At 44.3% G+C, this 23410-nt stretch overlaps 1 protein-coding gene across 1 annotated transcript; it reads right to left on the bottom strand.

Moving 5' to 3' along the window:
- Nucleotides 1-699: 699 nt before the first annotated feature.
- On the bottom strand, nt 700-23368 carry FBXO33 (F-box protein 33). Its single transcript, XM_053697834.1, has 3 exons — nt 22842-23368; nt 14192-14302; nt 700-3115 (listed from the first exon to the last, which is right to left on the bottom strand). Exons 1-3 carry the CDS (start codon nt 23354-23356, stop codon nt 2233-2235), a joined length of 1509 nt encoding a protein of 502 aa, XP_053553809.1. The 5' UTR covers nt 23357-23368; the 3' UTR covers nt 700-2232.
- Between the last annotated feature and the right edge of the window lie 42 nt (nt 23369-23410).

The raw sequence follows: 23410 nt of genomic DNA on the forward strand, positions 1-23410 counted from the left end.
CAGTAAAATCTGGAAGCAGGTACTGCCACCCTAAACTCCAGATCCCAAGAAGGATCAGGACAAGGTTCACTGTAAGATACTGTTCCTAAGAACCTATTTTGCACAAAAAGGATGAAACAGGAAAGACATCCTTCTTCCAAACAAAGGAAGGGAGAACCTTACATTTTCAAGCGAAAAGAAGTACTAATAAGCTCAGCTTCAATATCTTGGAACTCAGTTTAGACAGGAAGACCCTCCCTCTATTAGGGCATGCACCAACAGCAGAAGAAAATATTCCCGCAGTGTGATAGATATTGGGACAATGACTCCAAAGGTGTTCTCTGACAAGACAATCGCCCAGACAAGAAGCCTAGTTCCGGCCTCTAGGACTCCTAGATCCATATGATCCAGTATCAAGCACCCATCCCAGATAATGCCTAAACAGGCCCAGCCTGTTAACTGGGATAGATGGGCCTACTGTACCGGAATCTATAAAGAAAAAACTCTCTTTCTCCTAAGTAGAAAGAAGGAACAGACCTAACTGATATCCACAACAGGTCCTGCCTGTCATCTATGATACAACATATCTTCCAGAACACTCCAGGGCTAAAACGAAACTTCTTAAGTTCCAGCAAAGCTAGAACAACTGAATAATCAAATAAATCAAGCTCCGCAGATTAAAATCTTCCTCGAAAATATCGGTGGGGGGGGGGGGGGGGGACGACGACTATCGCCCTGAGCAGAAATCTATAAGCTTCCACCGGAAGTCTCCAACTATCTCGACCATCAAAGTCGACAGTCTCAAATATTCCATGTGACGAAACGTCTAAGAAGAGTTTCTAAAACAATCCAGAGCTTTAAAAAAAAAAAAAAAAAACTATCCGGAATGGACTAGCAAAGTAAAAAGAAAAAAGGCAAGTGCACAAAAGTGATAAGCTGAAAAGGAGTGTGTAAACAAAAACAGGTCCTGCCTGTAAGATAATCTGATTTTGAGGAATAAGATTCAACTGAGCAGTACTGGAAATCTCTAACATCGCCAAAACACCTCTCAGCAGTAAACACAGGCGTGCCAATCTAAATGATAAGCCCTCCGCAGTCGGAGGACCCAAGTCAGCAGACTCCGACCCTGGAGGTTCTTCCTCTGAAGCCTCATTGGGAACTGCATCCCCACAGGAATGATTGGACACCATTGTTATTTTACACAAATGTCCTTGGGCAGGAGAGCCCGGATTAACCCTTTGCTTGCGCATAGCAGGAATAGGCAACCTCGCTAAGGTCGTAGAGATGGCCATGCGGAACTGCATAGTAACCTCTGGTGAAAACAAACCCCTTACAGGCGAAGGAGGATCAGAACTCAGGAAAACTGCATATGTAGGAACAGAATCTAGGGAACACACCTCACTGGACAAAGAGTCCTCAGAGGCGGATGGCTCAGTGGTCTCTAACATCTCAACATTGGTTGATGAGAACACTATATTGCCGCATACGGAACATAATTGAGAGGGCTGGATTACCCAGGCCTCCTCACAATATACACAGGTATCAAATTATGTATCGGAGGGATCCCCCTCTAAATTATCATAATCCTCCATAACTCCTATGACCCAGATAGATAGTGAAGATGCTAGTCTTCGCAGACACCTAGTCAGGAATCGGAAGCGGTAAAAAAAAAAAAAAAAACGTGACCATTCCCGGTCGCATGGTGCTCATGCAGGACCTGCCTCTGCAAAGGAAAAAGCGTGCCAGCTTAAAATAAAGAAACTGCACAGCTCTCAAAATGAAAATAACCTGTACGTTCCATATCAGCCTAAGAGCCCAAACGTTCTTACACATAAGCACGAAATCGCATAACAAATATGATTAAAAAACCCCACTGCTCAATAATCCCCCTCAGGAGATATTAACCATTGACTCCGTAAAGATAAATGCGTCCCACTGTGACCCCGTCTTCTATCATTAACGTGTGTAAAATAAGGAAACTATCTTACCGGAATCTATGTCACTGGTCCTTCAAGTTTGATAGACTGTAGCAGCGCTTCTGACATGGACTTGAGTGAAGAAAGCAGGCAGCGAAACTCGTCAACGCGGATTGCTTAAGGAGCTGTTAATGAGTCTGGATGAGCTGGGGTGTCTTATCCTCCTCCTGGTGGCCAGGTTCTGTATTCCCACAAATGGAATCAAGCCGTGGACTCTCCTCATATTAAGAAGGAAAGTAGTATTTTGTCTAGGTTACTTGTCCATTCTGTGTTAAAGCTAAAGTGACACATTTGCATACGCACTATGAAGCCATAATTTACAAAGGCATCTTCCATGATTTAGTATTGATTTACACTGAACTAAATGTAGCATACAAAGAACAGGTATATAGGGGACGTTTCTACCTAACTTAAAAGTATTAGAAATTACCTGATTAAATAACAATAAAAAAAATAAAATAATTATTTTCTTACCATGTATAGCAAGAATAGAGAGCCTCATGCACCTCCAGGCCAGGAGAACCAGGGGATCCTCATTTCTGTTATCACTAAGATCGGGAAATCCAGACATATCATTGACATCATTCATTAATATGAAATGTGTAAGGAATGCGTCATATTGCCTGGATATGAGGTCAACAACTGCTCCAGAAACACACGTAATATAGCTGTCAAAATGAATCCTCTCTAGTGGTATACTAGGTTTGAGGATTCTTAGCATGTCATCACTCTTTACATCAAAAGCCATCATATAGACTCGAAGATTAGCGCTGTTATGGGTAAGAGCTTTCCAATCATCATCTTCTGGCATATTCTCTAATGTTTTGTTCTTAAGTGAAGTGTTGTGAACCAGAAGAGAGAGTCTATGCAAAGGCACATGGTTGTTATTGGCCAACACTCTTGCCATTACTGCCGTAAAATCACAGAAGTCCAGAGCAAGGGAACGTAGACTAACAAATCTCTCTAACTCGATTGCAGTTATGAGAGTTGTATTTGCTGGAGTGTGGTTGTCTAATAAACTCAGATGTTCTATAGTGTTGGCGATTGGATTGGATAATGAAGACAAAGAGGTTGGAGTTACTATCTCAAGCATAAATCCACAAGAGAGCCATTTTAATTGTCTGCTGTTACCCAGTATCTCTTCAAAAAGCTGCTGTATCCTGTGAAAATACAATATACATATTAATAATATAGATTGGGTATATTTCCATTCTAAACAAGAACCCATGAGGGGGTGTTAACATGCCAAATTCAATCTCTCTCTCTGAAGGACACTAAATCTGTGTGTACCACAAGGCATAAAGTAAACATACAACCAATTTAGCCACAGCTGCTACGTTATAAATTGAGAACCATCTAAGCATTGCATAGTATATTTTGACAGTAAATCTTTACTTTCAAAACTAATAAAGTTGATTATAACTTGCATATGAAGAATGTTGTGTATACTTGAATTTTAAAAATACTTTATTAAAAGTTTACTTAAAACTACTAAAACAAAATATTCATATATTCATTGAATTTATAAAAATAGGTAAAATAAATATATGGTGATAATATTGGTTATGACTTCAATGTGTACTGCAACTATTTTTTATTATTGAACGTCTATAAACAATTAAGGACCAGATTACGAGTAGAGTGCTATTTAGTGCTTTGCCCAACAGCGCTAATAGTAAACTTTTCGCACACGTCAGTTTGTGCCAGTATTACGTGTTGAAAGTAAAAAGCTGTGGAGTTAAAGGGACACTAAACCCACATTTTTTTCTTTTTTAATTCAGATAGAGCATGAATTTACTCCTATTATCAAATTTTCTTCATTCTCTTGGTATCTCTATTTGGAATGCAAGAATGTAAGTTAAGATGCCAGCCCATTTTTGGTGAACAACCTGGGATGTCCTTGCTGATTGGTGGATAAATTCATCAGGTCTGAACCAAAAACAAAAAAAAGCTTAGATGCCTTCTTTTTTAAATAAAGATAGCAAGAGACCAAAGAAAAAAAAATGATAATAGGAGTAAATTGCTTAAGTTGCTTAAAATTGCATGCTCTGAATCACGATGGCTTAGGATGTGTACCCAGTCCAGTCTGAGTGGGGGAGAAGAGAGAGAGAGAGAGAGAGAGAGGAGGGGGAGGGGGGGGGGGAAAGAGAGGAGGGGGAGGGGGGGGGGAAAGAGAGGAGGGGGAGGGGGGGGGGGGAAAGAGAGGAGGGGGAGGGGACAAGAGAGAGGAGGGGGCGGCGGGGACAAGAGAGAGGAGGGGGCGGCGGGGGGAAGGGAAGTGAGAGGGGGGAAAGTGAGAGGAGGTGGCGGGGGGAAGAGAGAGGAGGGGCGGGGGGGGAGGGAGAAAGAGAGGAGGGGGCGGGGGAAGAGAGGAGGGGGCGGGGGGGGGGGAAAGAGAGAGGAGGGGGCGGGGGGGGGGGAAAGAGAGAGGAGGGGGGGGAAGAGAGAGGAGGGGCGGGGGAAAAAGAGAGAGGAGGGGGGGGAAAGAGAGAGGAGGGGGGGAAAGAGAGAGGAGGGGCGGGGGGGGAAGAGAGAGGAGGGGCGGGGGGGAAGAGAGGAGGGGGGAAGAGAGAGGAGGGGGGAAAGAGAGGAGGGGGGAAAGAGAGGAGGGGGGAAAGAGAGGAGAGGGAAGGAGAGAGGAGGAGGTGGGAGAAGAGAGAGGAGGAGGAGGTGGGAGAAGAGAGAGGAGGTGGGGGAAGAGAGAGGAGGAGGAGGTGGGGGGGGGGAAGAGAGAGGAGGAGGAGGTGGGGGGGGGGAAGAGAGAGGAGGAGGAGGTGGGGGGGGGGGAAGAGAGAGGAGGAGGAGGTGGGGGGGGGGAAGAGAGAGGAGGAGGAGGTGGGGGGGGGAAGAGAGAGGAGGAGGTGGGGGAAAGAGTGGAGGGGGGGAGAGAAAGAGCGAGAGCAAGAGAGCGAGAGCAAGAGAAAGTGTCATGTAACTCGTTAGTGTTACAAGGTTTCAGGTGTGAATGGGCAGCAGGTGGGTTAAATTTGGCGTTCACTCTTGCACTCTCTCATACTGGTCACTGGGGGGGGGGGGAAGGAGAGAGAGGAGGGGGCGGGGGGGGGGGAAGAGAGAGGAGGGGGGCGGGGGGGGGGGGGAAGAGAGAGGAGGGGGCGGGGGGGGGGGGGGAAGAGAGAGGAGGGGGCGGGGGGGGGGGGAAGAGAGAGAGAGGGGGCGGGGGGGGAAGAGAGAGGAGGGGGCGGGGGGGGGGGGAAGAGAGAGGAGGGGGCGGGGGGGGGGGAAGAGAGAGGAGGGGGCGGGGGGGGGGGGAAGAGAGAGGAGGGGGCGGGGGGGGAAGAGAGAGGAGGGGGGAAAGAGAGGAGGGGGGAAAAGAGAGGAGGGGGGAAAAGAGAGGAGGGGGGAAAAGAGAGAGGAGGGGGGGAAAGAGAGAGGAGGGGGGGAAAGAGAGGAGGGGGGAAAGAGAGGAGAGGGAAGGAGAGAGGAGGAGGTGGGAGAAGAGAGAGGAGGAGGAGGTGGGGGAAGAGAGAGGAGGAGGAGGTGGGGGAAGAGAGAGGAGGAGGAGGGGGGGGGGGGGAAGAGAGAGGAGGAGGAGGTGGGGGGGGGAAGAGAGAGGAGGAGGAGGTGGGGGGGGGAAGAGAGAGGAGGAGGAGGTGGGGGGGGGAAGAGAGAGGAGGAGGAGGTGGGGGAAGAGAGGAGGAGGAGGAGGAGGTGGGGGAAGAGAGAGGAGGAGGAGGTGGGGGAAGAGAGAGGAGGTGGGGGAAGAGAGGAGGAGGAGGTGGGGGAAGAGAGAGGAGGAGGAGGTGGGGGAAGAGAGAGGAGGAGGAGGTGGGGGAAGAGAGAGGAGGAGGAGGTGGGGGAAGAGAGAGGAGGAGGTGGGGGGAAGAGTGGAGGGGGGGGAGAGAAGAGCGAGAGCAAGAGAGCGAGAGCAAGAGAAAGTGTCATGTAACTCGTTAGTGTTACAAGGTTTCAGGTGTGAATGGGCAGCAGGTGGGTTAAATTTGGCGTTCACTCTTGCACTCTCTCATACTGGTCACTGGGGGGGGGGGGGGGGAAGGAGAGAGAGGAGGGGGCGGGGGAAGAGAGAGGAGGGGGCGGGGGGGGGGAAGAGAGAGGAGGGGGCGGGGGGGAAGAGAGAGGAGGGGGCGGGGGGGGGGGGGAAGAGAGAGGAGGGGGCGGGGGGGGGGGAAGAGAGAGGAGGGGGCGGGGGGGGGGGGGGAAGAGAGAGGAGGGGGCGGGGGGGGGGGAAGAGAGAGGAGGGGGGCGGGGGGGGAAGAGAGAGGAGGGGGCGGGGGGGGAAGAGAGAGGAGGGGGGAAAAGAGAGGAGGGGGGAAAAGAGAGGAGGGGGGAAAAGAGAGGAGGGGGGAAAAGAGAGGAGGGGGGAAAAGAGAGGAGGGGGGAAAAGAGAGGAGGGGGGAAAAGAGAGGAGGGGGGAAAAGAGAGGAGGGGGGAAAAGAGAGGAGGGGGGAAAAGAGAGGAGGGGGGGAAAAGAGAGAGAGGAGGGGGGGGGGGAAAGAGAGAGAGGAGGGGGGTGGAAGAGAGAGAGGAGGGGGGGGGAAGAGAGAGAGAGAGAGGAGGGGGGTGGAAGAGAGAGAGGAGGGGGGGGGGAAGAGAGAGGAGGGGGGGGGGAAGAGAGGAGGGGGGGGGGGAAGAGAGGAGGGGGGGGGGAAGAGAGGAGGGGGGGGGGAAGAGAGGAGGGGGAAAAAAGAGAGGAGGGGGAAAAAAGAGAGGAGGGGGAAAAAAGAGAGGAGGGGGAAAAAAAGAGAGGAGGGGGAAAAAAAGAGAGGAGGGGGAAAAAAGAGAGGAGGGGGAAAAAAGAGAGGAGGGGGAAAAAAGAGAGGAGGGGGAAAAAAGAGAGGAGGGGGAAAAAAGAGAGGAGGGGGAAAAAGAGAGGAGGGGGAAAAAAGAGAGGAGGGGGAATAAGAGAGGAGGGGGAATAAGAGAGGAGGGGGAATAAGAGAGGAGGGGGAATAAGAGAGGAGGGGGAATAAGAGAGGTGGGGAAAGAGGAGGGGGAGGGGGAAAGAGGAGGGGGAGGGGGAAAGAGGAGGGGGAGGGGGAAAGAGGAGGGGGGAAAAGAGAGGAGGGGGGAAAAGAGAGGAGGGGAGAGAGAGAGGAGGGGGAGGGGGAAAGAGGAGGGGGAGGGGGAAAGAGGAGGGGGAGGGGGAAAGAGAGAGGAGGGGGAGGGGGAAAGAGGAGGGGGAGGGGGAAAGAGGAGGGGGAGGGGGAAAGAGGAGGGGGAGGGGAAAGAGGAGGGGGAGGGGGAAAGAGGAGGGGGAGGGGGAAAGAGGAGGGGGAGGGGGAAAGAGGAGGGGGAGGGGGAAAGAGGAGGGGGAGGGGGAAAGAGGAGGGGAGGGGGAAAGAGGAGGGGGAGGGGGAAAGAGGAGGGGGAGGGGGAAAGAGGAGGGGGAGGGGGAAAGAGGAGGGGGAGGGGGAAAGAGGAGGGGGAGGGGGGAAAAGAGAGGAGGGGGGAAAAGAGAGAGGAGGGGAGAGAGAGAGGAGGGGGGGGAGGGAAGAGAGAGGAGGGGGGGGAGGGAAGAGAGAGGAGGGGGGGGGAGGGAAGAGAGAGGAGGGGGGGGAGGGAAGAGAGAGGAGGGGGGGGAGGGAAGAGAGAGGAGGGGGGGGAGGGAAGAGAGAGGAGGGGGGGGGAGGGAAGAGAGAGGAGGGGGGGGGAGGGAAGAGAGAGGAGGGGGGGGGGGAGGGAAGAGAGAGGAGGGGGGGGGGGGGGGAAGAGAGAGGGGGGGGGGGGGGAGGGAAGAGAGAGGAGGGGGGGGGGGGGAGGGAAGAGAGAGGAGGGGGGGAGGGAAGAGAGAGGAGGGGGGGGGAGGGAAGAGAGAGGAGGGGGGGGGGAGGGAAGAGAGAGGAGGGGGGGGGGGAGGGAAGAGAGAGGAGGGGGGGGGGGGGAGGGAAGAGAGAGGAGGGGGGGGGGGGAGGGAAGAGAGAGGAGGGGGGGAGGGAAGAGAGAGGAGGGGGGGGGGGGGAGGGAAGAGAGAGGAGGGGGGGAGGGAAGAGAGAGGAGGGGGGGGGAGGGAAGAGAGAGGAGGGGGGGAGGGAAGAGAGAGGAGGGGGGGGAGGGAAGAGAGAGGAGGGGGGGAGGGAAGAGAGAGGAGGGGGGGGAGGGAAGAGAGAGGAGGGGGGGAGGGAAGAGAGAGGAGGGGGGGAGGGAAGAGAGAGGAGGGGGGGGGAGGGAAGAGAGAGGAGGGGGGGGAGGGAAGAGAGAGGAGGGGGGGGAGGGAAGAGAGAGGAGGGGGGGGAGGGAAGAGAGAGGAGGGGGGGGAGGGAAGAGAGAGGAGGGGGGGGGGAGGGAAGAGAGAGGAGGGGGGGAGGGAAGAGAGAGGAGGGGGGGAGGGAAGAGAGAGGAGGGGGGGAGGGAAGAGAGAGGAGGGGGGGGGGAGGGAAGAGAGAGGAGGGGGGGGGGAGGGAAGAGAGAGGAGGGGGGAGGGAAGAGAGAGGAGGGGGGGGAGGGAAGAGAGAGGAGGGGGGGGAGGGAAGAGAGAGGAGGGGGAGAGGGAAGAGAGAGGAGGGGGGGAGGGAAGAGAGAGGAGGAGGGGGGGGGGGGGGAAGAGAGAGGAGGGGGGGGAGAGGAGGGGGGGAAAGAGGAGAGGAGCAAGAGAGCGAGAGCAAGAGAGCGAGAGAGAAAGAGAGAGAGAGAGAGAGTCATGTAACTCGTTAGTGTTACAAGGTTTCAGGTGTGAATGGGCAGCAGGTGGGTTAAATTTGGTGTTATCAATCTCACACTCTCTCATACTGGTCACTGGAAGTTCAACATGGCACCTCATGGCAAAGAACTCCGGAGGATCTGAAAAAAAGTATAGTTGCTCTACATAAAGATGGCCTAGGCTATAAGAAGATTGCCAAGACCCTGAAACTGAGCTGCAGCATGGTGGGCAAGACCATACAGTAGTTTCACAGAAAAGGTTCCACTAAGAACAGGCCTTGCCATGGTCGACCAAAGAAGTTGAGTGCCATGCTCAGCGTCATATCCAGAGGTTGTCTTTGGGAAATAAGACATATGAGTGCTGTCAGCATTGCAGAGGTTGAAGGGGTGGTGGTAGGGGGGGGTCACACTGCATCAAATTGGTCTCCAAGGCTGTCGCCCCAGAAGGAAGCCTCTTGTAAAGATGATGCACAAGAATGCCCGCAAAAAGTTTGCTGAAGACAAGCAGACTAAGGACATGGATTACTGGAACCATCTCCTGTAGTCCGATGAGACCAACATAAACTTATTTGGTTCAGATGGTGTCAAGCGTGTGTGGCGGCAACCAGGTGAGGATTATAAAGACAAGTGTGTCTTACCTACAGTTAAGCATGCTGGTGGGAGTGTCATGGTCTGGGCCTGCATGAGTGCTGCCGGCACTGGAGAGCTACAGTTCATTGAGGGAACAATAAATGCCAACACGTACTGTGACATACTGAAAGCAGAGCATGATCCCCTCCCTTCAGAGACTGGGCCGCAGGGCAGTATTCCAAAATGATAACGACCCCAAACACACCTCCAAGACAACCACTGCCTTGCTAAAGAAGCAGAGGGTAAAGGTGATGGACTGGCCAAGCATGTCTCCTATTGAGTATCTGTGGGGCATCCTCAAATGGAATGTGGGGGAGCGCAAGGTCTCTAACATCCACCAGCTCTGTGATGTCATCATGGAGGAGTGGAAGAGGACTCCAGTGGCAACCTGTGAAGCTCTGGTGAACTCCATGCCCAAGAGGGTTAAAGCAGTGCTGGAAAATAATGGTGGCCACACAAAATATTGACATTTTGGGCCCAATTTGGACATTTCCACTTAGGAGTGTACTCACTTTTGTTGCCAACAGTATAGACATAAATGGCTGTGTGCTGATTCATTTTGAGGGGACAGCAAATTTACACTGTTATACAGGATATACACTCACTACTTTACATTGTAGCCAAGTGTAATTTCTTCAGTGTTGTCACATGAAGATAAAATAAAATAATTTACAAAAAGGGGGTGTACTCACTTTTGTGAGATACTGTAGTCTGAGTCCACATTACTTGGGACTGCAATGACAATTGATGTGGACTCAGACTCTAATAGAATAAGTTATAAGTGTGTAGTTAAGTTTTTTTCCCTTAAATTTTTTTAAGGTTACTACAACTATTAAAAGTTATATTTTAATCAATGGTCTTTCATCCATTTTCTTCTTCTGAGACTCGTGATCAGTATTACCTTTTTATACACGTAATATTTCTCAGACACAATGTCATATGATTCTTGAGTGCTATAGGTGTATTCTGTTGTAGGAAGGTTTTTTCTAATTGAAATTTAATACACAGCTCCAATACTCTCAATGATTCATTCTTCTATATATTGAAGCAAGTTATAGAAGTAAGTTATAGATCAGAGTTACTAACAGTCTTTACACACCACAAGTAGTGCCATTGGTTCCCTTTTCAAAATTGTAACACTGATATCTGTCAGGAATCCCTGAATAACCCTTCACATATATATATTTTTTAAAAGAAGACAACCTAGGGTATTTCTACTCTTTTCATGCAGCCATTTTTCCACCAATCTATACCAAAGTTTGAAGAGAAAAAAAAAAAGAAGTGATTTTTGTCACACATAGCAATTTAAGAATACATGTACTGAGAACTTTAAGGGGTACTGTCAAAGAATACCCAAATATGTGTTCAACCCGCAACATCTGAATACGATACCACCCATGTATGTGTGTGTGTCGGGTTCTCTGGAGGCTAAAATACCTTATTTGGAGGGTGCGCATTCCAGTTTCCCCCACTTAGAATTCTCACATCTGGTCATCATGCACCCATGTCCTAGATACTGTTACTTGGTTTAACCTTATTGCTTTGTGTTTTTTTTTTTTATATATTTCACAGTAATTACGTTGAGTGTCCACTTTGAACTAGTTTAAGTTCTCTCTCACTTGTGTGTTTATAATAAGTGTATAACTGTTAGATTTACTATTTATTATAAAAAGGTATTGTGTCTTAAAAAGGTATATGAAACTCAATTTTTTTTATTTCATGATTTAGAAAGAGCATGCATTTTTAAGCAACATTTTAATTTAATACTATTATCAGCGCGCAAGAGAGCGTGTTAGTTTTCTTTTAACCCTTTGAGTGCTAAGCAATTTCCCGACTGGGTGCTAAGCTGGAGGGGGTTTTGAGGTTTTTGTTTTTTTAAATATATATTTTTTTTACCTTTTTTTTTCTTCCGATCCCCGTTGGAAAGGTTAGGCGATTACCTTTCCAACGGTGGGTCTTGGGAGTCTGTAGCTGCTTAGATGCCTGAGATACAGGCTTCTAAGCCGCATGCCCCCATTTCCCTATACTGTCCATTGTCATTTTTCAATAAAGTTGTGCGGTGACGTCATCAAGTCATTGCGTGTGACATCACAGCGCAAAATGTGGAACTCTGGCGATGCCTGTCACTATTAGATAAGTGACTCTCTTTCTCTCGCCGGGATGGGAGTCGATGGGATTGCCCTCAAGGTGAGTGAGTGCTAGCGACGGCTCTGAATCGTCGTCAGCACCTCACTGGGAAAATTTGTGAAGGCTCAGAGCCGTCGTTAGCACTCAAAGGGTTAATATAAAGATGCCAGAAAATGTCAAGTTTCTTCATCTTTCAGTTTATGCCATACTAAACAGTTAAAAAGTAATAAATAATAATAATAATAATACACAGTGCAGATATTTTTTAAATGCATGATGATTTGACCAGCAATTGTATTCATAGTTGTATTCAAATGCTGGTTAAAGCCATCAAGACTTTTTAAAGGGATATGAAACCCCGAATTTTTCTTTCATGAGCATACAATAGTAAACCTCTCTCTAATTTACTATTAATTATCAAATTGTCTTTGTACTCTTGGTATCTTTGGTTGAAAAACAGATAAAAGATAAGGCTTGCGCATGTGTCTTGGGCAATATATGGAGACAGTTTTGTGTTTCCTATCCCTTTAATCCAAAAGCCTGATTTTTTGGCTTTTTTTTTTTTTTTTTTATCTATTGATCTATAAACTACATACACAAATCCAAAAAGGGTTCCACAGTTGCAAGAGTTAAAAAGAAGAAATGGAAGAAAAAATGTTTAGTTCTTAAGACAGGTGGACTGATTTCTACCATTTCCCTGCCTATGAGAACACCTTTAGCAAAGTTACAACTTCCTCAAAAAATAAATAAAAAAAGGCACTGGCTCAAGGTGAGAGAACAAGAACATATTATTGAGAGAAAAAGAACACCTATCTGATCTTTCAAAATTGTGTTCTACATCTATAAAGGTTGAAAGGGCAGAAGATAATGGACTGCCTGTCACATTGTCTAATTAGTGAGGGCTCAGTTTCCCAACAAGTACAGCAAGAGACAGCGAGAGGGGAGGGTCTTAAGACCAGCAGCTCAAACTAACAGAGCTCTCACACTTAGCGCTGAGTTCAGCATAGAACACCCAGACCCCACTGCATTTCACCAACAGGCAAGGGAGAATTTTAGCATACACGCATCTGAAACAACCTGCAACTCCCGAAGTGCAGGGCTAAACTGGGAGATTTGTGGCCATGAGTCTCGCACCTTTCCCCCCGCATCAGGGCCCTTTTTCTAGCTACCACTTGCGTCCTGGCAAGCGGGATAATTGAGTGCTGCACTCAAGACATTCATATTTATTCTGGTTCATTATACACTTTCACAAAAGGATGTGCTATAAAAAGACTGGCACAGTGCACACTTACTATTTTTTTACTTTGCATTTTTATTGTTCAGTTAAGTGTAACACACTGATTTTGTTTAAAGGAAATTGCTACAGTATTGTCCTTCAAATTTTACAAGTATATGTTAATATTTAGATAGATTGTATAAAATGTACAAAATAAATAATTTTGGTCATGGTCAGTTTACTGTGAAACCAAGAGACATTTTATTCCCCATTGTGCTGTGACTATTTGACCGTAACATAATATTCCGAAAATGTGTAGTATGCAGGCTATCTAAAAAAATAAAACCAAAACCTGATACAGTGGTGTTGAATACAACGGCACAAAATAAGGTTACATATAGATATAGTATATATATTAGAGTAGGGTGTGATGATGCACAAAGGATCTTATCTAAGAGTCCATCTATGAGAAGTCTCTAAAGAAGAGTGAAAATAAATAAGCTTCCAACGTTGCAGCTGGGAGGAATATGCTGCATTAAAGAAGACAAACAGGGTGATGCCTTCATTATACTATCCCAAAAACAACAACAAAAATCTACCATGAAAAAAGTAGTTTAGGCTGCTAAGAGCATCACAGCTAAGAGCAGGTAAATCATATCGGGGCTCAATGGAAAATTCTAAAGACAAAAAAAAAAAAAAAAAAAAAAAAAAAAAAAAAAAGCAAAAAAGCAGTGAAAATTGATAAATTGCAAGAAGGAAGAAGAAAATGAAAAAAGGAATAGGAAAGAAAAAGGAGTGGAGCAAAGAGAAGAAAGAAAAAGAGTGGGGCCAAACACCCTGATGTAACCTAGTTATGGATCAATGTTAAATCGGGTGTAGGATCTAAAAGCATAAGAACACACTCAGGCCCTAACAGCAGAGGGGGAAGCAACATGTGGTGGTGTTGCAGGTCTACAACAAATTGATCCCAGTAAAACTGTACTGAATTGAATTGTTGCATTTTGTTTTTCCTGACATAGCCATGTTCTTCCAAAGGAAACAGTTCGGTTGTTCGAATCACCCACATGTGTAGAGTTGGGATGCTATTTGCTGTCTAAGTATTCGTTTATTTTTACTCTGAATTTTATCTTTGAAGACAGCACATTACGTTGGGGCAATATAGCTTCAGAATAGAATGGGACTAGAATCTCTTAAAATTAAACAAATCTAATGTTTCACAGAATGATAAACGTAATTTAAATCTTCATTTTCTAACAAATATCAAACAGTAAAAGGTATACACACTTATCTTTGCTGCTTCTTGCAAAATCCTTTTAAAACACATAGGATGGACCACTAAATACAGTATAATTGACCAATACAAATTACAAAGACAATGCAATAACAATTACTTTGAATTAAAAATGAGCAGTTGAAAGTTTTCTGGCAAATTTCAAAGTTAATTTTCCCTCTCCCTGTACAATGCGACAGTACTGAGCAAATCACAAAATGCATATATGTATATATTGTGTGTATTTGCACATGCTCGGTAGGGGCTGGAGCCTCAGAAAGCTTGCATATAAAAAGAATGGGAACGTTTTAATAATGGAATTGTGAAACTTTAATTTTGACTTGAAATGACCCTTAAAACAAAAAACGTATTACTTACTGTGTGATCTTTTTGCCACCTGGGTCCACTTTATTTAGGTATGCATTAGTTATGGTGCCATTTTGTTGTAAAATGCTAATGTCACCAAAGAGACTTAGCTTTTGGAGGTTCCTATACGAAGAGAGAGAAAAAAAACAAAAAACACACACACAAAACAATGAATATTCAATAAAAAGATTAAGACTTATGACTAAACTAAATAAAAAATGTGCTTAAAGGCACACCAAACCCATATTTTTTTCTTTAATGATTCAGATACAGCATGCAATTTTAAGCAACTTTCTAATTTACTCCTGTTATCAATTTTTATTCGTTCTCTTGGTATCTTTATTTGAAAAAGCAGGAATGTAAGCTTACTAGTCGGCCAATTTTTGGTTCAGACCCTGGCTGATTTGTGGGTACTTTTAGCCACCAATAAACAATGGTGCTGAACCAAAGATGGGTCGGCTCTTAAAGGGTCAGTAAACCTTAAAAATAATGTTATATAATTCTGCACTATTAGAATTATATAACATTATTTTTAAGGTTTACTGTCCCTTTAAGCTTGCATTCCTGCTTTTTTAAAATAAAAATACCAAGAGAACGAAGAAAAATTGATAGGAGTAAATTAGAAAGTTGTTTAAAAGTGCATGCTCTATCTGAATCATGAAAGAAAGAAAAAAATTGGGTTCAGTATCCCTTTAAGTACTGCGTAAACAATTTTGTTTCTTATTAAATTATCTTTTTAATCAAGTTTAAAAAAGGACATGTTACACGTATGCTTAATCACTAATGCGGAAAGGAGAAAAAAAAAAAAAAAAAGAAAAAAAAAAAAAAAGCATGCTGACTAGAAAATATCACAAACGTCTGTATGTAGTAAAGGGAGACATTTCAAAATTAAATCATTTTGCCGCCAAATGTAATCATATTTTAATTTTTTTTAAACTTTTTCACAAACTTTGGGGTTCTCACTGAAATTATTTGCATACTGCTTGTGCAGTCATAACACAAATGGCTGTAAAAACTTCTCTGGAATCTAATTGCAGCTGCGCACTACATTTCTGAAATCTCTGGCAGTGAAAGGGTTAATTAGTTAGCTTGTAAGGGTAAATAGTATTGTAATGCATGTATTATACTCCCAACTGACACTTCCCACCTCCCTGAAAATGGGTTAAACACATAGAAGTCCCGTTGTTGACCCGCAGTGCACTGCTGGTCCTAAGCAAAATCTGCCACTGATCCAATCAGCGTTGATAGTTGCACATCTGAGTCATGCGACTAGCACTGCTGATTGGATAAGTGGCGGAAAATTACATGCTCCAATGGATTTGACTATTATGGCCCTTTAACTATGAAAATTGTTGGTTTTCTAAATTTCCCATAGTTTCTATAATGTAATAGGTGCCGCCATGTTTAACCTTAAGTGGTCGTTTATCGATTTCCCCTGCTGAAGAATTAGGGTCAGATTTAACCCCTTAGTGACCGGACCATTTTTAAATGTTCTTACTGTTAGGGACCAGGGCTGTTTTTACATTTCTGCGGTATTTGTAAAAAAAAAAATCATGCTAAATAGTTTCTAAATTTTTGTCCCGAGTTTAGAAATACCCAATGTTTACATGTTCTTTGCAAGTTATAGGGCAATAAGTAAAAGAAGCACTTTGCTATTTCCAAACCATTTTTTTTTCTTCAAAATTAGCGAGTTACATTGTAACACTGATATCTACCAGGAATCCCTGAATATCCCTTCACATGTATATATATATATATATATATTTTTTTTTTTAAAAGAAGACACCTAAGGTATTAAACTTGGGGTATTTTGACTCTCTTCATTCAACCATTTTACCACCAATATATGCCAAAGTTTGAAAAAAAAAAAAGTGGTGTTTTTTGACACAAATAGCAATTTAAGAATACATGTACTGAGAACATTAAGGGTTACTGCCAAAGAACACCCCAATATGTGTTCAACAACATCTCCTGAGTACAGTGATACAACCCATTTATAGGTGTGTCGGGTTCTCGGGGGGCTAAAAGACCTTATTTTTTGGGGGTGCATTTCAGTTTTCCAACTTGGAATTTTCACATCAGGTCATCATGCACCAATGTCCTATTTGGGACATTTTTGAAGCCGGACAATGTAATTTACCCCTATCAAACCATATATTTTTGAAAAGTAGACAACCTAGGGTATTTGAAATGCTGGCATTTTAACACTTCCCATGCAGTAATTCAACCACCAGTCTTTGTCAAACTTTTGGGTAGTCATTTTTGTGTGTTTTTTTCCCCACACACATTGTACTTTAGGCATGGATTCTCAGTTCCTGTTATGTGTTACTGCAAAGAAAACCCCAATAATTGTTCAGCAAGATCTCCTTAGTACAGTGATACCACCTATGCATAGGTTTGTTGGGTTGTTTGGGGTTTGCAATGCCAAACTTCCGACATGTGTTTGTGATTTTTTTCAAATTTAACAGATCTTCTTTGCCTTTCTTTTGGGGGGGACTTTTTACATACCCCAATTTATTTGCTCGCCATGAACGTGCATATATTTCAGAAGATGACACCCCAAGGTATTGTGTATGGAGTGTTTTGATGCCTTTAATGCAACTGTTTTAGCAAAAAAAATTGGAGAAAGTAGTGTGTGGTGGTATTTTTTTATTTTTACACACACTGCTTTTTGGCTGTGATTTAGGAGAGCCTGTTTTAACTTATTGCAAGAAAACACTCCAGTTTGTTTTCTGCAAGACCTCCTGAGTACACCTATGCCCCCCATGTATAAGTTTGCCAGGATTTTGGGAAGATTCCGTTACAATTTTATGACTTGTAATTTGAGTTAAAAGTATTTCTTCTGATAGGCTTGTCGCATACCCCAGTTTTATTTATTGCCATGAAAGTGTATATATTTTAAATGTTGACACCCCAAGGTATTGTATATGGCATGCATTAATGCCCTTGATGCAACGGTTTTAGCCAAAAAAATTGGAGAAAAAGTGTATGGTGGTAATTTTTCAATTTTCATTTTTACACACACATTGCTTTTTGACTATGATTTAGGAGAGCCTGTTGTAAGTTATTGCAAAAAAAACACTCCAGGTTGTTTTCTGCAAGCCCCCCTGAGTACACAAATGCCCCCCCCATGCATAGGTTTGACAGGGGTTTTGGTAAAATACAGCACCAATTTTAGAACTTATAAAAAATAGTAGTGAAATGTAAAAATCCGGCACAGTAAAAGTACAAAAAACGCTAACGGTGAACATAACCAAAAAAACAAAAAACTGAATGGCAAATTTATAAAATAAAAATTGGACCATTGTATGATACCGCTTTAAGCAATCCCCAATGCAGAGTCCAGGCTGTCCAGGGCAATAACATATGGTGTCTTTTCTCTGCCCCCTCTTGGTACAGACTCTGCATTTTATTTTGAGGTTTCTGCTTTGCCGCAGTAGGGGGGGGGGGATTTTAAAAATAAAATTAGTAGCCCCAACTCTGCTCTCTCCCATCACCGCTAGGGGAGCAGGTGCATCTTGGTACAAAATCCCCGAAATGATCTGGAGCTGAAACTGTAAAAAAAAAAAAAAAAAAAAAAAAAAAAAAATTTGTTTCATTCCGGGGTTTGCTGTGTTGTGGGTTGCAATCTGCATTAAGTAAATTGCAACCCTTTACCAGGCACTTGTCTTCCGCATGATTAGGAAGGGCTGCAGCAGCTGATCTGCCAGATCAACCCCACCCATATGCCGGTTATAAACCTTGATGCCCACTGGCTTTATTGTGCTCTCAGCTCTGCCATGTACAGAGACCCCCACAGTCCTCTTTGTGTGGATGGTGGTAAGAAGGTATATTATCCTTCTTGTCTCTGTACTTAACTGCCAACAGCTCCTCTTGGCGCAGAGCAGAGGTCTCCCCCTTCCTAGCCGGGTGCGTGCAAGTTGACCTGGAAATCCTGTGCGGTTCTTTCTAAATGTTACGCAAGCTACTGTATCAAACCAATATGCAGTAGCTTGAACAAAAGGACACTTGTATAGAAATTATCAAAATACAAGTGGTATCCTTTGATCATCAGGGATAATATCAGGTCCCAGACAATCTTGCCGCTGGTTCCCATATGTTCTGGGCAACCTGGAGGGTCAAGGCGGATATCCTTTCCCTCATACACCCGGAAGACACGAGTATACCCAGTCTCGCTCTCACAGAGCTTATACACCTTTACCCCATACCTGTAATGCTTGGAAGGAATATACTGCTTGAATCCCAGCCTTCCCTTAAACTTCATCAGGGATTAATCCACACATATATTCCTTCCAGGTGTATAAGCCTCTGCAAACCTGGCAGCAAAGTGGGTAATCAGGGGAGGGGGATTTTATACAGCCTGTCAAATTGGGGATGCTCCCTAGGGGGGCACAGGCTGTTGTCGCTGAAGTGCATGAAATGTAGAATCATGTCATACCTCTTCCTCGACATACACTGGGAGAAAATGGGGGTAGAACAGATGGGGCTACTGCTCTAGTAGGAGCGAAAGGGAGGGTTTCTTTATGATGCCCTTTAGCATAGTAAATGTGCAGAATTTTTTATTAATTCTGGCACATCGATGGGGGCCCATTGCTGCTTTGTCAAATATGAGTCAGGCTTTGCAGCACGGAACTGATGGGCATATAGTTTGGGTGACAATGTTCCCCAATACATCATCGTCCAGAAACACCTCCATAAACTGTTGGGGGCTAAATCCTGCGACATCCATATTGATGTCAGGATTTGCAATAAAGGGCGGGATTTCTGAACTCCTCAACAGCAATGCCAGCTGGAGCAACACGTCTCCTGGCAGGGGGGCTATAAGCCACAGATACATCCACTATCAGTTGAGACTGTATCTAATGATGTATCTGAGCATATGGCAGGGTCAAAATTGCGGTCTGAGTCAGACAGAGGGGTCTGACTGACGCAAGGATGGCATAGGCACTCAGCACTATATATTTTTTGACATTTTTATCTGTCACAGAAAAAAAAATACTAAAAAAAAAAAACCCGACAAAATTTAAATTAACTAAATGGTTCTGAAAAGAGCCTTTGGGTCTCAAAAAATGTACTGAAAAATGAACCTTTAAAAAAATGCAGACACAGCAAAAAAGTGCAGCTGTGCTAATGCCAGTGATTTATAGTGATCACTGGCAAGCTAAGGGTTAATGGTTCTGGAAAAAAAAACTTTGGGTCTCAATTTTTACCAAAATTAATTAAAACTAGCTAAATGGCTTTGGGACTCACAAAAAAAAAAAAGAAACCCTAAAAAATGCACAGAGAGCAAAAAAGTGCTGCTGTGCTACTCTCAGTGATTTATAGTGATCACTGGCAAGTTAGGGGTTAATGGCTCTGAAAAGAACCTTGAAATATTTACAAATATTGAAATTGATCAGAAAAATTGGATATTTTATTATTAAAAATTAAATTATAGGAGCAAACTCAGATTGGATGACTCTAGCCTGCCCCTATAATGAGGCAGGCTAGGGACACCCCCAGAAGCCCCATGATCCATCCATCTTTGAAGCCTCATGGGGCATTTATATTTATATATTTTTTTTTTATTATTTACTACTTACTGAATGCCTTGACCCACCGAGGCACTCAGCACACAAGCAAAGCATTGGAAGCCTGTCCGATCGCTTCCAATGCTCTGCTAGACTGCCGGACTCCACGTGGAGCGAAACCGGAAGTGATCACTCGTGAGGAGTGATCAATCCAGGGCCCGGCATTCGGGAACAGTATTCCAGGATCCCTCGACATCGCTGCAATACTGTTAGAGCAGCTGGAAGCGATCTTTATCACTTCCAGTGTTCAGATTAATTACCTGAGGACGTACAAGGTACGTCCTTGGTCGTTAACGACCATTTTTTGTAGGACGTACCTTGTAAATCCTCGGTCGTTAAGGGGTTAAAAAAGGCAATAAAAGACTGTCCAAACAAGGCTATGCAAAACATAGGATAATCTAAAAGGGATTACACACAGCTTTATTTGTACAAACAGAGGAGGAAAAAAAAAAGTTCAAACAGTGAAAAATGTTATAAAATAAACATGCAAATTTGAGAAATAGACTTTAAAAGGGACATAATCATGAAAGAAAAGTTTCAGATACAGGATACAATTTTTAAATTCACTTATTGTATTAAAATGCTTCATTCTCTTAGTATTGTTTGTTAAATGAGAGCAATGCTCTACTGGGGCCTAGCTGAACACCTTGGGTAAGACAGTGAGATGCAGCTAGCTCACAGTAGCGCAAAGTTGAATTTTGACTTTACTGTTCCTTTAATGCCGTTGCTCCCCAGAAAATATATGTACACAGGTACAACTTAAAGGGACATGAAACCCAAAAAGTTTCTTTCATGATTCAGATAGAGAATACAATTTCAAACAACTTTCCAATTTACTTCTATTTAATTTGCTGAAATGTTTATCTAGGAAAGTTCATGTGCAGCAGAGAACCTAGGTCTTAGCTGTTGATTAGTGGCTGCATATATAAACTGATTGTCATTGGCTCACCCATGTGTTCAGTTAGAAACCAGTAGTGCACGGCTGCTCCTTCAACAAATGATACTAAGAGAATAAAACAGATTAGATAATAGAAGTAAATTAGAAAGTTGTTTAAAATTGTATTCTATCTGAATCATGAAATAATTTTTTTGGGTTTCATGTCCCTTTAAGTTTCAAGAATAGAATAGAATATTGTTTGGAGTAGAATAGATCTGCACATGGACCTAAGTGTAAAGAGGGAGGGGCAAGCATTAAAATTAAATAAAAAGTTTAGTTAAATAAACCTATGAATTATTAAGGTAATAGTTATTTCTCTTAAAAGTTGCTAAATATGAATGATTAACCTATTAAACTGGAGATAGCTCACCTCTCAATAATTAAATTTATTTAAATGATCTCTCTATGCATATTTAATGATATACCACCAAATCATAATGATCTGATATAAACGAGAAAAATAATCTGAAAAGTTTTTTGTCTAAAAATAAAAACCATGATTTAAAAATAGGCCTTACTTACAAGTGATTTAAATCAATATGATTTAAATCAAGTCCACCCTGGAAGAAGGAGATGTAGCTATCCAATATCACCATAACCTATAGGTACCAATGTTCAAATCAAAAAGCATACCTATGCCACCGAAACTAAGGATGCAGCTCTGCGCACATGTTCTCCTTGTATCTGAAGACTCAAGACAGTGAGTACAACCAAGTCAAATCTGGTAAAATGCACCACCCCAGTAGTGATAATGAGAAGAATAACTGCCCTAATGATTATGCTACAGCGGCCACAACAAATGAGGTTTTATAAGAGCACACTATTCCATGGTACCGGTGATGCTGTAGCTCACAACTAACTGACTGACTATGCAGGAAGGAACTCCTACAAGAATTGGTGCAGAGGCATATTACCATCTCATATATGGCATAACAGCAAGAGCAAACTCAGAGACCTAAAGAGATAGAACGTATTAAAAAAAATCCCTGTCATGAATGAGAAATATTTTCATCAATTGGAATTTTGAATTCACTGTCCAAAGAGAATAGCTACCAAACAGCCCGACCCCACAGTAACAATAAAAAAAGGTGCCGATGATGCTGTAATGTGTGCTCTTTAATACTGTCAAAAGCAGCAAACACAACCAGAACTGTACTTATTACACCAGAGGGTACACCCCACCTAGAGCTGACATTCTCAGTGTTAACTCAAAATCTTACTTCCCGATAGGTAATATGAAGTCCAAGGGTAGACCACACCAACTAATACAGAACACAATGGCACATGCCCTTTGGTCTCCCTTTGTTATAGTATATCCTCTAGTCTAAACTGTACTTACACCAGAGAATGTAGTCACTCAACTGGTAATGATGAGCCCTGAGCGTACCCCTCAGTGTTACTGATAATTCCATAGCACAGTTCCCAAAATAGTATTGACACCATAATGATAAACACAACTTGCGCTGACAATACCTGAGAATTGGCCCTAAACTGGTACTGATATTGCCAGAAAATTACCCCTGAAATAGTAGTGCTACCAGACTGCTCCCTACGACCTGTACTGATGATACCTGTGTATTGCTTGCCCCACAAACTGGTACTGAAATTGCCAGAATATAACCCCCCCAACACAGTACTAATGATACCACGTTGCTCCCTACAACTGAAGTGACTAGAGCATACTCGTTATACTCCTCTTGTTACTGACGACATCACTGAATAATATCTACCGCTAGTATTTATGAGATCTAAATGCAACATCCCTTATAACTATAATGACTTACTCCACCTACTCACTACTAAAGACAAATGGATCTTAAATGCTTTATGGAGCAGAGTACACTGGAGCCTACTAAACACCTCTTCTGTTAGTATTTCTGACGATACAACACACCCCCTTTTCTGGTACTCCTCACTCTGGAGTACGCAACCTCCTCCCTTATATTAAAGATGTTAAATCACACCCCAGACAGTCACTAATGTGCATGCCACATATGTCTAAAAGCAAATACAACCCCAAAGCACAATTACCCGACACAAATGATTATGGATAATGCTTTACTGTCTGCCACAGAAAAAAAATGACCACGGGTATTCATTACAGAACATGACACACCCCCCAGGTACTCATTCTGTATGATCTTACGGTTCTTACCTGTTGTTCCTTATGCTGCTCAGCACACACAGGACCAACTCTAAGTAAGTACGCAGCACGTCAAGCCAGCGGGACGAGTGCTGCGCATCAGTCTCATTGCCAATAAACCCCTCAGGCCCAACGACCTCTGCAGAAGTATCCGAGGATGTGGCGCAGCAGCAGGATGACGACGAGTTCGGGGACGTGACAGATTCCGCAGCTGAGGAAGAACAGGAGGACGGAGACATATAGGAGGAAGACCCAGCCATATAGTTCTCCGCCGCGAATTCAATGCGAAGCTCCCTGACAAACCAGCCGCATTTCTTCATGAGGAATTCCAGGCGGGGCCGTTCCGCGAGGGACACTCGCAAACTGAGGCGAAGCTCTGGCCATAGCGCCGGATAAAACAAACACTCCCGCCAGTGAGAACAGGCCGCTGAGGCCCGCAGCCTGTCTGGCGCTGGGAGGAAAGAGAAGATGTGGACTATCAGCTCGCTGGGGAGGGACGAGGCTCCCACATCCCCGCACAGAGCCATGGGGGCAGGGAGGAGGGAACCTGGAAGCCAAAAAGCCCTCCAAACTTTCTAGTT

Source organism: Bombina bombina, chromosome 1 (assembly GCF_027579735.1).
Source record: "Bombina bombina isolate aBomBom1 chromosome 1, aBomBom1.pri, whole genome shotgun sequence".
Classification (NCBI taxonomy): domain Eukaryota; kingdom Metazoa; phylum Chordata; class Amphibia; order Anura; family Bombinatoridae; genus Bombina; species Bombina bombina.

Coding starts and splice junctions, on each gene's coding strand:
- FBXO33 (XM_053697834.1), bottom strand. CDS start 23,356: ATGGCTCTGTGCGGGGATGTGGGAGCCTCGTCCCTCCCCAGCGAGCTG. Junction 14,303..22,841: donor AGCAGCATAAGGAACAACAG/GTAAGAACCGTA, acceptor CTCTTCGTATAG/GAACCTCCAAAAGCTAAGTC. Junction 3,116..14,191: donor GGTGGCAAAAAGATCACACA/GTAAGTAATACG, acceptor GTATTTTCACAG/GATACAGCAGCTTTTTGAAG.